The 13,321-nt window shown below is 38.3% G+C and overlaps 1 protein-coding gene across 1 annotated transcript; it reads left to right on the top strand.

Annotated features, from left to right (window-relative positions):
* The first annotated feature begins 210 nt into the window (after positions 1-210).
* Positions 211-1,176, top strand: LOC134934088 (olfactory receptor 10A7-like). The gene has a single exon (XM_063929596.1). It carries the CDS (start codon positions 211-213, stop codon positions 1,174-1,176), a length of 966 nt encoding a protein of 321 aa, XP_063785666.1.
* The last annotated feature ends 12,145 nt before the right edge of the window (positions 1,177-13,321 follow it).

Genomic DNA, 13,321 nt, shown 5'->3' with positions numbered 1-13,321 from the left:
GCTTATTTCTTTGATGTAAATATAAAAAAATTGAACTAACATGAAACACACCTAATTATTTTATTTATAAATAACATTATTATCAAGGCTGTTCATTGACAAATGTTAAACTCGAGATTTTGTTTAAAATATAATCTGCTAAAATACTGCTTTTTAATTTACTTAGTCTAATAATATTTGCAAATCATTTATTTTCATGAAGAAATCATCATGATTAATAAGACATTAGTCAAGGAATTCCTTCTTCTGGGATTTCAAGTAGATCATCAATCTAAAGCTGTACTCTTTATCCTGTTTCTTATATTATATCTACTAACCATTCTTGGAAATCTGCTTATCATTGTTTTGGTGTACACCTATAGAAAACTCCAATCACCTATGTACATTTTCTTGTCTAATCTATCTTTGGTTGACATATTATTTAGTACAAATATTGTCCCTAACATGCTTGTGATTACACTCAAAGAGAGACCAGCAATCTGTGTCAATGAGTGTATTGCCCAGTTCTTCTTCTATGGAATGCTAGGTGGCACAGAATGTTTCCTTCTCACGGTGATGTCCTATGATCGATATCTCGCCATCTGTAACCCTTTGAAATACACATACATTATGGACTTTAAGCTCCAACATTTTCTACTTGCTGTATCATGGGTGACAAGTGCCACTGTAACTCTTTTGCCATCTATTCTTTTGCACCAGTTATATTTCTGTGGACCCTCTGTTATAGACCACTTCTTCTGTGATCTTGATCCCATTTTGAATCTTTCTTGCTCAGATACAGGGATTGTTAAAACAGAAACCCTTATATCTACAATATTTGTTGTGATCATCCCATTTCTAGTGGTAATTTCTTCTTATGCCCGTATTCTCATTACCATCCTTGGGATTTCTTCAACTGAAAGCCGTCAGAAGACATTCTCCACCTGTAGTACTCATCTGCTTGTTGTGTGCACATATTTCTTGACTATAATAACTGTTTACAGTAATCCATCAAAAACATATTCCTCAAACGCCCAAAAAGTACGATCATTGCTATATACAGTGTTGACCCCACTGTTTAATCCAGTTATATATGCTCTAAGGAATAACGAGATCAAAACTGCACTTCACAAACTGTTGACTCAATTCAATTCAAATATGTATTGTCACAACAAAACACCAAATAAAATGAAGTGAACTTTCAAAACAGTCATAAAAGTATACAATAGCAACACATATTATTCCTTAACCTGATTAGTAGAAAAAAAAAACACTTTAGACATATTTATCAAAGAGTCAACTCTATTGTGAAAATGTTGTGCACTGTAGTTTATTAACTTATAGAATAAATTACATTTCAGATTTCAATGGGGAGTGGTGAAAAAAACTATTCCAGGCGCCTCTCTGTGAAAACCAAGCCAGGTTCTTCTCAGACAGCTTTTAATATCCTGATTGGTATGCCTTCTCTTGAATATCCCCACTGCATCCACGATACAGTCCAAACCCAACTAGGGTCCCTCCAAACTTATCTTACACAAGTGGATCACTAAGTGGCTACCTTGGTGGATGCCCAGTAAACTAAGACTACACATATTGATAAATTGAAAGATATGCTCCTCAGTCATCTATTGACACTCACATACATCTGAATGACATTGATATTCGAAGCAGCAATAAATATCTACAGTGAGAAGGATTCCAAAAGACGTCACAACACAATCACACTTACAAAAATCTTCCATGCACTTTTATAAAATGATGTGAACACTGAAATTGCCTTCACACATGCCGTAGAGCTTTAATAGCTTGAGTTGAACAACCCAGAGACATTATTTGCAGGGTTTAATATTTCACAACTAAAGACGTTTTTCATAATTAGCCTGAACAATAGACGCTATCAAATTCAATGGACACCAGATCCAGATTTTTCAAGATCTCTCCCGGAGTACCCTCCAACAAATGAGAAACCTCCTTTGTTTCTGAGATAGTTCACTCACAACATGAGAACTGGCACCAGGTCCAAAAATCAGGAAAGTGACCCTGCCCTGATACTAGCCTCAGATACTCTGATGTGACCTGATTTGTTTGCGGTTCTCTTGATGTCTTAACTTTCACTTTTTACACTGATTAGGAATGTTTCCACAGGACTGTCCCGCTGCTCAGATGTTTTCTTCTCTCCCCACCCATCTATATTTTATTGACATTTATTAAATGTGTATGGTTTTTCAGATGTTCTGTCTTTTCTTTATTAATTTATGGTGTTTCCCATTTGATCATCCTTATGCTTTTGTTTTAGCTTATAATAGTTAATATGGAGGGCCATCCATCCACTTATACTCCCTATTACCCTCTATCTGTTGTTATGTTGACCATGGTCCTGGTTTGTACCTACTTGGCTTCAAATGCAGATTGGTTTGATATGCACTTGTTTGTTTTTGAGTGTTTATTACAAATGTCAATTAGTTTTGTTTCCAATGTACTGAATCTCTTTTTTGTTTTTCTCTTTACCCTTCCCTATCCCATTTGTCTTTGCTCTTAAATTCCCATTGATATATGGAAGACACAAGCTCTGCTGCGTGTACCATTGTGAATGTGGGGATGGAGTGACACAAGTGCCTTAATTTTATTCTGTGATGGATAAGTTATAAATACTTTCTAAAAATCTAATGGAATAAAATGTACCAGAAAAACACTCCAATTTATTGCATGCCTTCTATGTGGTTAGGGTGAATTTTGCCATTATGCCTCTCCTGGTTTGGGGACTCTTCATTTCACATCAATATTCTTTTACAACTTTACAGGTGCTAAGGCCAAGGGTGCAGCCTTTTTTTCTAAATGTTTACATTTAACATTTGTTGCTTAATTCTGAAATTGGCTAGTTAATTTACTCCAACCATGCACCCATCTTGTTGAAACTTTCATCCCTGACCCTGCTCCTAGACACTGGAATTGATTATTAAATGACCAATTTCTACAGGACACCTAATGTAAATCACAGCTGATGCCACATTGAAGATTACCATATGGGAAGTTCAGAAATGTGTACTTAAAGGACAATGCATTTAATTAGAGTCTCATCTCAATAAACAAACATGGAATAATGAAAATGAATCCTTCTTAAGGTTTGTGGTCTTGGTACAGAACATAAATCTTTCTTTTCATCCAAGAATTTGGCAGAACTTTAAAACGCTAGTCGATCATTAATTCACCTCCCCAATGAAGATGTCAGAAAGTGTATAGAAGGTGTAGAAATAGATACTTTCAATGCAGAAACAAGCTTGAAAAGTGGCTCTCTAGAGCTCTTAGGGTGCAGAGGTCACTAATTGATATTCAATGCATTAAAGACCACTGGGACACTCTAAAACACATATATATGCATAGTGTGATTTCTTTTAAGGCCTTCTATTTAAAACTATATAATCTTTCCCCACCGCTTTTCTGTCTAGAATGCACCAACATTAATTTCAGGATGTTGACAATCCCCACATCTCAGTAATCACTGATCAAAATAAGTAGTTACAAGACAACTAGGAGTAACATGTTACTTCTTAAGGAATTATTGTGTGTGTGTGTGTGTGTGTGGGGGGGGGGGGGGGTTGGGGGAGTGATCAACATGAACATAATCAGAAGGGTATAAAAAATAGGAGGAGGTGGGAAAGGTGGTGGGCAGGGAGGAAGGGGAGGGCTAGGGAAGAGGATGTGAGAGGAGAAGTGAGCCAATGCAAGGCAAGAACAAGGTAGGTGAGAAACCTGACTGATCAACAGGAGTCAGGCAGGTATACCACCATGGGGCTCAGGCAGGTATGCAAACCATGGGGCTCAAACTGCATAAAACTTATTGATGCTGTTGAACATTCCTCTCGAAACCTTGTTCCAGATGTTGCAAGTATTAGCCACAATGTTCTGATTCCATATTTTGGTAGATTCTGTTAAATGACTGTTTGCATCTTGATGTATGTTGTGTATTATCTTATGTCTTCCTAGGGGTGCCCTAGCTCAGTGGACTATCCTCCCTTTTTTTTCTAGTTGTGTGTTCCTCCCACTCTCCTGGGGCTTGCAGATGATCAATGCAGTTTCTCCCATGCCTTGATTAGCACCATGTTTTCTATGTTTAAAGGCCCAATCTTCCTGCTAGGATCACCCTTTTTTAATCTATCGTATTTGTCTAGATCCCAGTATTTTCCCATATTATTGACTGTTTGACATCTAGCATTTATTATTTTTCTCCATGTAAGTAAATCTCCTCATGGGTGCCTTGGACGTGTTGATGATTTCCTATATCTCCCTCTTTTATTGGAATGTTAGATTATTCTCATTGAGAATCTGTTATTCAGTTTACACTGGGGCACCCCAATGCGATTTACAGTAACCTCATTATCCTTATTCATACCGTTGTGGCACATATGGTAACATTTATATTTTTCAACCTTGAATTCAAATGCTCACACATTATTTCTCCTCTTTATTGTTCATTATTTTGTATTTTATTATACTCCTAAAATCTCTCAATATTTTTATGGCCTCCATTTGCTATACTTTACCCCTGCCTTCTTGTTTGGACAACCACTGGAGGGTCACAACCCTCTATTCTGTTAATTATCTCCAAACAAATTTTTGTTTTATTGACACTAGATTCAACCTTTCAATACTCTCTTTTTTTCCACTGAGGAAGTACGGAAGGCCTCTGGTACTTTATCACTTTGGACTGTAAGGACCTAACCTTTGTGTATATTTTCCTCTGCAGGACATGAGGAATCTCTGCACAGATTCCCCTTTCCTTTTTTTTTTTTTCTTTCCCTTGCCGATGACAAATCAGGACCCTTACCTTATCTTATCGTATTTTTCTTCTCTTTTTGTTTGTTTTTACCTATTCCCACAATGCCCCTAGTTTCTGAATGTCAAGGGATTAATTACCCTACAAAATCATTCTTCTGTGTTTCACTCTCTTCAAACTCTTAAGGCAGAGATTGCATTCCTCTAAGAGACTCACTTTAAAGCTTATTCACACCCCACCTTAAATTCCAAGCGATATCCTACAGTCCATTACTTTTCCAACCAATCTAAGCGCAATGGGGTGATGATCATGATAAATAGCAAGGTTCCGTTTACTCTCCACTCTGTTCACAATGACTTTGATGGTTGATATATCATTCTTACAGGTACACTGGAACATCTAGAATGTACGATGGCTGACATTTATGCCTCCAATTCTGGTCAAGCTTCCTTTTTTCTCAGATCTAAACAAAATTAAGAAGGGTTACTTGATATTAGGGGTGATTTCAATGCCATTCTAGATAACCATTTAGACAGGTCCTCTTCCTCCTCTCACATGCAACATGATACTTCAACACACTCTCTGAACAGACATATTAGATAATCTTGACTTTTCGATGTCTGGTGAGCCCTAAACCCTACATTAGAGATTACACTTTCTATTCAATCCCACACCAGTCTTACTCCCGCATAGACCTTTTTCTCTGCTGTACCTTGGCCTCTAAGTAAATGTTGGATTCAACTATTGTCACTAACACGTGGTTCGATCACTCTATTTTAACCACCACTTTTGATTTTCTGGACAGGCAAACATCCCACCCCTCGTGGCGATTAAAAGAAACTCTGCTAAAAATCCCACAGTTTCAGGAAAAAAGGCTTGTATCTTTTAAGTGCTCCTTGGATTTCTAAGTGTGAGTTGTAAACAGCAAAAAGGTGAACTCTGATTAATCTCTGTCTATCCATATAGGGATAGTAATATTGTGTGATAAAGTTAATCTGAATCTGATTGTTTGTATTTATACTGTTTCTTTTTTGTTTTAATATATCTGTACAGGGGTTTTTTTGGAGGGAAAAAAAAAGTGTGATGTGAAAAGCCAGAGGGGTTAACTCAGGTGTGAGTAATCAGTAGGAGGAGGGGCTGACTAAAGCAGCTGGCTGAGCCTATATAAGCAGTGATTAGACTCTTTGGAGCTTGCTCTGTGTAAAGGCTTGTATCTTTTAAGTGCTGCTTGGATTTCTAAGTGTGAGTTGTAAACAGCAAAAAGGTGAGTTAGAATACAGAAAAAGGTGAGTTTTATAATACACAATAAGGAACACACATTTGCAGTACCATTAAACTTCTGGTGATGCTGCAAGGGGCTGACCTTGTGAGTGAGTGAGAGGGTCTGTTACTTGGAGTAGCAGAGGGGCTGTGATTGTGCGTGTGGGAGGGGCATTTTTTTTTAGCAGGAGCTGGAAGCCGAGTGAAGAGGAGGTGCAGTGAGCTGTAAAAACTGCAACTGCTAAGTGGAGTATAGGTGCCGCAGGAGAGAGTAATACGGCTGCATAAAAGTGAAGGACCAAGAACTGCACAAAGATAGATAAGTATAAGCCAGCTTAATTATTGTATAAGTGAGATTGCTTGTCTTCTACTTTTTATTTTTGCTGTTTTTTCTTTGAGAGTAACAGGGAGTTAGACCTCACAAACAATATGGGAGGGGCTGTGATTGGGTACCTCACTCAGTGCATGTTGTGCAAGATGTATGGACACATGGAGCTACCGGCCCAGTGTGATTACATCTGCATGAGGTGTGTGCGAACTGTTGCACTGGAAGCCCAGGTAACTGATCTAGAGCAAACCGTTACGCGACTGAGGGAGATTCACAATCTCGAGCGTAGTTTAGACAGAACGGTGGAGGAGTTGCGGGAGGGGTCACTGGTAGAAGATGATGATGATCAGGTAGCAAGTTGGGTCACAGTTAGAGGGAAGAAAAAGAGGGGGAGGCTCGACATCTCCGAACTATCAAACCCGAACAATTTTGCCCGATTGTACGAGGAATCAGAGGATGATAGTGAAGAAATGATGGTGCCGGAGGAGACTGCTCCCTCTAGCATCCAGAGGAGTGGTCCCTCTGGCGCGGTTGGGATAAAAGATAGAGAGGTACCTAGTCAGATGGTGGTGGTTGGGGATTCTATCATCAGGAAGGCAGATAGGGCAATCTGCTACTGGGACCGTGATCGCCGTACAGTCTGTTGTCTCCCGGGTGCTCGGGTACGGCACATCGCGGACCGGGTAGATAGATTGTTGGGAGGGGCTGGGAAAGACTCGGCGGTCTTGGTGCACATTGGCACCAATGACAAAGTTAGCGGAAGGTGGAATGTCCTTAAGAAAGACTATAGGGACTTAGGAAAGAAACTGAAGGCAAGGACATCTAAGGTAATATTCTCAGAATTATTACCCGTGCCACGCGCTAGTCCAGGGAGGCAGAGGGAGATTAGGGAGGTAAATGTGTGGCTTTGGGATTGGTGCAGGAAAGAGGGGTTTGTGTTCCTGGAACACTGGGCGGACTTCTCAGTCAGGCGCCATCTCTTTTGTATATACAGATGGCAGCGCTACTAATGAAGTGATTGGATGTTAAACAATATTGTTTTAAAAAATATAACAATTTATTATATTAAAATCAATATAACCATTAAAAACAACAATTGCTCTCCTCACAAATAAATGATATACATATATACACCACTTTCAATAAATTCTCTATGAGTCATTAGACCAATAGGTGTCTGTTCCTATATGATGTACCCAAGAGTGTCCACTAGTCCATAGAGGATATATTTATATCAGCACAGTTTGGTTCGTAAATATTTACCGGTCACCAATTTAGAGGTGGAAAGGCTTCCATACATGAGAATCCATGTTAGACTTGTAATGTCCTCATTGGAAATGGTGAATTGCTGGAATCGTCCTCTTATTAATGCACAGCGGACTGGTTGTGGATCCGAGGGTTGGTTCAGACACGTGAAGATGGTCTCCAAGATGAAATTGTGGTGAAGCAAAAGTGGTGGATGGCAGGGGTTCTGACGCGTTTCGCTGCTCCCAAAAAAAATTTGCAGCTTTATCAAAGGATACCTTGTGGTGTATGAGTGGGGTTTAAATACCCTATCTAATGAGGAGGATTAATAACACTTGTGCTAATAGTCAATCCAATCACTTCAAATAAAGATTAAAACACATTTATAAACTAACGGAGGCAGACCGATTAAGTATGTTTATTTGATGGACCTTTTTATATTCTAATATTATAATCCAATATGCATAAAGAAAAAGCTAAGTACAATCCGGTTTTTAACCAATAGGTAACATTGTTTGTTAAGTGTTACCATGGTGACAGGGAAATCCGCGCCTATAATTGGCTGCATGTGTTAATAGACTGAGAATGTGACCAATAAGGGCTAGGTGGCATACTTCCTATTTTCTGTCTTTCATCCCGGTCACGTGACTTGCACCGGTCACGTGGCTGGGTCACATGACTCAGTCTTAATGGCTAACCCGCCCGGAAGGCTTTTATCAAAGAGAGGAGGATTTTCCATATACAAATTTTACAAAATTATAATGGACCTGTTGTTCAAAATAAAAAGGTTATCTCATATTTCCATTATGGTTACATAACCATTAGTATCGCAAAGCATTATTATATATATTTACTTCTGTCTCATATGACCTTTATCGATCACATGTCCACAAAATATGTCCCATAATTCTTCCCTTGTCGCGTGACGTATATCAGTCATGCGACTAAGTCCCATAATATAGTCCCAACATTCGACCAAGCTGGAGAACCCCATTTAAAAAATAGGGAGAGGGAGATCTTTATATATATTTAGCAAAGTTAGAATAGACCTAATATTCAAACGAAAAGGCTGTCTCATGCAGTTTTAGTTGCGGTCACATGACCGCTTCCGTCACCAAACGATATTTAGTGTTTACTTCCTGGTCACATGACCGGCGTCGGTCACATGGACCGATCAGGCGTCCCGGAGTCAGTACGCGGCCAGGAATTGGGCTATCCAAAGAAGGGAACAAGAGATTATAGAACCAGTCTCAATCCCATATCTAAGGGGATATCACAGATTTACACATTATGTATCATCATGAAAGAAACCATTATTCAAATACCAGTTATTAATGGATCTCTGAGAAGAGAGGAGGAAAAATAAAAGGAAAAAGACAGACCGAGGGACCTTTTCTATATATTATATATATTATAGAAGCACATTTAGTTCTATTGCTTCATTTAACCCTTCAGGGTGCAGGGAGCCTATTTTATGCATCCAATAGATTTCTTGTTTACATAATTTCTTAGAGCCATCCCCCCCTCTACTGGTAACTGGTATGTGTTCTACTCCTATTACTTTTAAGCTTCCTTGGTCCCCCTTGTGATGGTCAAAAAAGTGCTTCGATACACTATGTGTCAAGGTGTGATTTAGGATATTCCTTCGATGTTCTAAGAATCTGACCCGCAGTTTTCTAGTTGTTCGGCCCACATATTTTAAATTACAACTGCAAATTAATATATAAATAACATAAGTACTGTTGCAATTGATGAAACTTTTAATATCCCAATGATTATGGCAGTTGATATTAGCTTTTGGTTTTGTTTCCTGTACATAATTGCATGTGATACATTTATTTCCCCCACATTTAAAAAATCCCTTAGGTTTGGAAGGAAGCCATGAGAGACTGGCTTTGCATTGAACAGTTTTATCTTCATTTTTAAGAAAACTGGGGGCTAATATATTTTTTAAAGATAAGTTTTTTTTAAAAAAATTAAACGAGGTTCAGATGGCAAATCCTTTATCAATAAATGGTCCTGTTTAAGAATATTATAATTATTTTTAATAATTTGTTTAATTTCTGAGCACTGATCATTATAAGTTGATATAAACGCAACTCATATGAGCCGGAAGTAAATATATATAATAATGCTCAGCGATACTAATGGTTATGTAACCATAATGGAAATATGAGATAACCTTTTCATTTTGAACAACAGGTCCATTATAATTTTGTAAAATTTGTATATGGAAAATCCTCCTCTCTTTGATAAAAGCCTTCCGGGTGGGTTAGGCATTAAGACTGAGTCATGTGACCCAGCCACGTGACCGGTGCAAGTCACGTGACCGGAATGAAAGACAGAAAATAGGAAGTATGCCACCTAGCCCTTATTGGTCACATTCTCAGTCTAATAACACATGCAGCCAATTATAGGCGTGGATTTCCCTGTCACCATGGTAACACTTAACAAACAATGTTACCTATTGGTTAAAAACCGGATTGTACTTAGCTTTTTCTTTATGCATATTGGATTATAATATTAGAATATAAAAAGGTCCATCAAATAAACATACTTAATCGGTCTGCCTCCGTTAGTTTAAAAATGTTTTAATCTTTATTTGAAGTGATTGGATTGACTATTAGCACAAGTGTTATTAATCCTCCTCATTAGATAGGGTATTTAAACCCCACTCATACACTACAAGGTATCCTTTGATAAAGCTGCAATTTTTTTGGGGGTAGCAGCGAAACGCGTCAGCCCACTGCCATACACCACTTTTGCTTCACCACAATTTTCTCTTGGAGACCATCTTCACGTGTCTGAACCAACCCTCGGATCCACAACCAGTCCGCTGTGCATTAATAAGAGGACAATTCCAGCAATTCACCATTTCCAATGAGGACATTACAAGTCTAACATGGATTCTCATGTATGGAAGCCTTTCCACCTCTAAATTGGTGACCGGTAAATATTTACGAACCGAACTGTGCTGATATAAATATATCCGCTATGGACTAGTGGACACTCTTGGGTACATCATATAGGAACAGACACCTAATGGTCTAATGACTCATAGAGAATTTATTGAAAGTGGTGTATATATGTATATCATTTATTTGTGAGGAGAGCAATTGTTGTTTTTCATGGTTATATTGATTTTAATATAATAAATTGATATATTTTTTAAAACAATATTGTTTAACATCCAATCACTTCATTATTAGCGCTGCCATCTGTATATACTTTCTTGTTTTCTCGGGAGTGACTCTCCTGTAATCACGGCAGCTGCTTGGTGCAGCAATCTCATACGAAGTGCCTGTACTTCTTGTTAAGAAGTTTTTTTGCCATCTCTTTTGTCGTGACAGATTGCACCTGACTGAGGAGGGGGCAGCGGTGCTGGGGCAAAGGATGGTTAGAAGGTTGGAGGAGATTTTAAACTAGGAGCCAGGGGGGAGGGTTTAGCTAGAAACTATGGGTCATGCAGTGAGAATAGTGGGGATGGCGGTAGTAAACGAAATGGGGGAGAAGTTGGGGGGAGGGTAAGAGCAGGCGGTAAGGTTACTAACATGGGTACTAAAAGAGATTTTACCAAAGCACTAACCAATGACAATTACAGGTCATCATTGCTACATAAGGTGAAAGATGTCCCTAACGCTAGGGAAAATACTTATCTTAGTTGTATGTATGTAAACGCCAGAAGCATTACTGGTAAAAAGGGTGAACTAGAAATACTTGCAACAAGCAAACAGTATGATATTATAGACATTACTGAAACTTGGTTGGATGAATCTCGTGACTGGACAGTCAATCTAGAGGGCTATACATGTTTAGGAGAGACAGACGAAATGAAAAGGGTGGAGGGGTGTGTCTTTACGTAAAGCCGTTTTTAAAACCTGATATTCGGGAAGATATTAAGGAGGGGACTGTAGACACTGTCGAGACATTATGGGTAGAAATTGCATGCAGGGAAAAAGGAATAAAAAAGTTAGTATTGGGTGTATGTTATAGGCCGCCTGGTATCAACGCATCTGATGAGGAATTGTTACTAAAGCAAATTGAAAGAGCAGCAGGAGTAGGAGACAAAGTAGTGATGGGAGATTTTAACTATCTAGAGATAAACTGGAAAAACGATTTATGTGATACTGCAAGGGCAATATGTTTTTAAACACACTTAATGATAACTACTTAGTCCAACTAATTGAGGAACCAAATAGGTACAATGCAATCTTAGACCTGGTATTAACAAACAATGGGGATTTGGTATCAGGTATTATAGTAGGGGAACTCATAGGAAACAGCGACCACAATATGGTCACATTCAATATCAGTTTCCATAAACAGCACTATACTGGCTCAACTAGGACTCTAAACTTTAGCAAAGCAAATTTTGAAAAGATGAGGGTATTTTTCAGGGATATTGAATGGGAAGGTTTGTTTTTAGGAAAAAATACTATGGAGAAATGGGAGGTACTAAAATTCCTGCGAGCTAAAAATACACTCAAATTTATTCCTATGAGCAGCAAAAAAAGGAATAAAAATCATAAACCGATGTGGCTTAACAAAAAGATTAAGGAATTTATGGGCAAGAAAAGGTGAGCATTTAAAAAATACAAATCTGACGGGGAAGCAGAGTCATTTCAGCACTATAAGGAATGTAACATAATTTGCAAAAAGGAAATAAGAGCAGCTAAAGTAGAAACTGAAAAACTAGTAGCAAAGAAAAGCAAAGCGAATCCCAAAAAATTATTGAAATACATTAATAGCAAGAGACTAAAGAAGGAGAGTATAGGCTCTGTAAAAGACAAGTTGGTAGTCTTAAGCAAAAATGATAATGACATAGTGGACACACTAAATTAGTTTTTTTCAACAGTATTCACTAGAGAGGACCCAATTCAGGGACTGACACACAATCTCAATAATGAGAATATCCCACTGATAGGTACTTATTTAAGCGAGGAAGTAGTCTGTGACAGATTAAAACATTTAAAGATTAATAAAACACCAGGGCCCAATGGTATTCACCCAAGGGTTCTAATGGAACTTCACTCTGAACTGGCAAAACCGCTATCTTTGATCTATCAGGTATGGTTCCCAAAGACTGGCGTATAGTGGAAGTAGTGCCTATATTCAAAAAGGGAAGTAAAGCTGAACCAGGTAATTATAGACCAGTTAGTCTTACAACTATAGTGGGGAAAGTATTGGAAGGTATTCTAAGAGATAGTATTCAGAAGTTCCTTGAAGTCAATAAGGTCATTAAAAGAAATCAACATGGGTTTATGAAGGACAGTGCCTGTCAAACCAACTTACTTGGCTTTTATGAAACAGTAAGCACCAACCTAGATCAGGGTAAAGATGTGGATGTAATCTTTTTAGACTTTGCCAAAGCATTCGATTCTGTACCACACATGAGACTTATCTACAAGCTACAAGATTCAAGGCTAGGAAGCACAATATGCACTTGAGTCAAAAACTGGAAGATAATAGGGAGCAGCACGTTGTGGTTAATGGATCTTTTTCAACTTGGACTGAAGTGCTAAGTGGTGTGTCGCAAGGCTCAGTATTAGGACCGCTATTGTTCAATATTTTCATTAACGACCTAACAGAAGGTCTAGAGAGCATGGTGTCAATTTTTGCAGATGATACAAAATTGTGTAAGGCTATAAATACAGAGGAGGATGCCGAGTCTCTTCAGAACGACTTAGTTAAATTAGAAGCATGGGCAGCCAAATGGAGAATGCGCTTCAACACAG

This window comes from Pseudophryne corroboree, chromosome 6 (genome assembly GCF_028390025.1).
Source record: "Pseudophryne corroboree isolate aPseCor3 chromosome 6, aPseCor3.hap2, whole genome shotgun sequence".
Taxonomy (NCBI): domain Eukaryota; kingdom Metazoa; phylum Chordata; class Amphibia; order Anura; family Myobatrachidae; genus Pseudophryne; species Pseudophryne corroboree.
The sequence above is the reverse complement of the archived record's forward strand: the minus strand, read 5'-3'. Positions and strand labels throughout refer to the sequence as shown.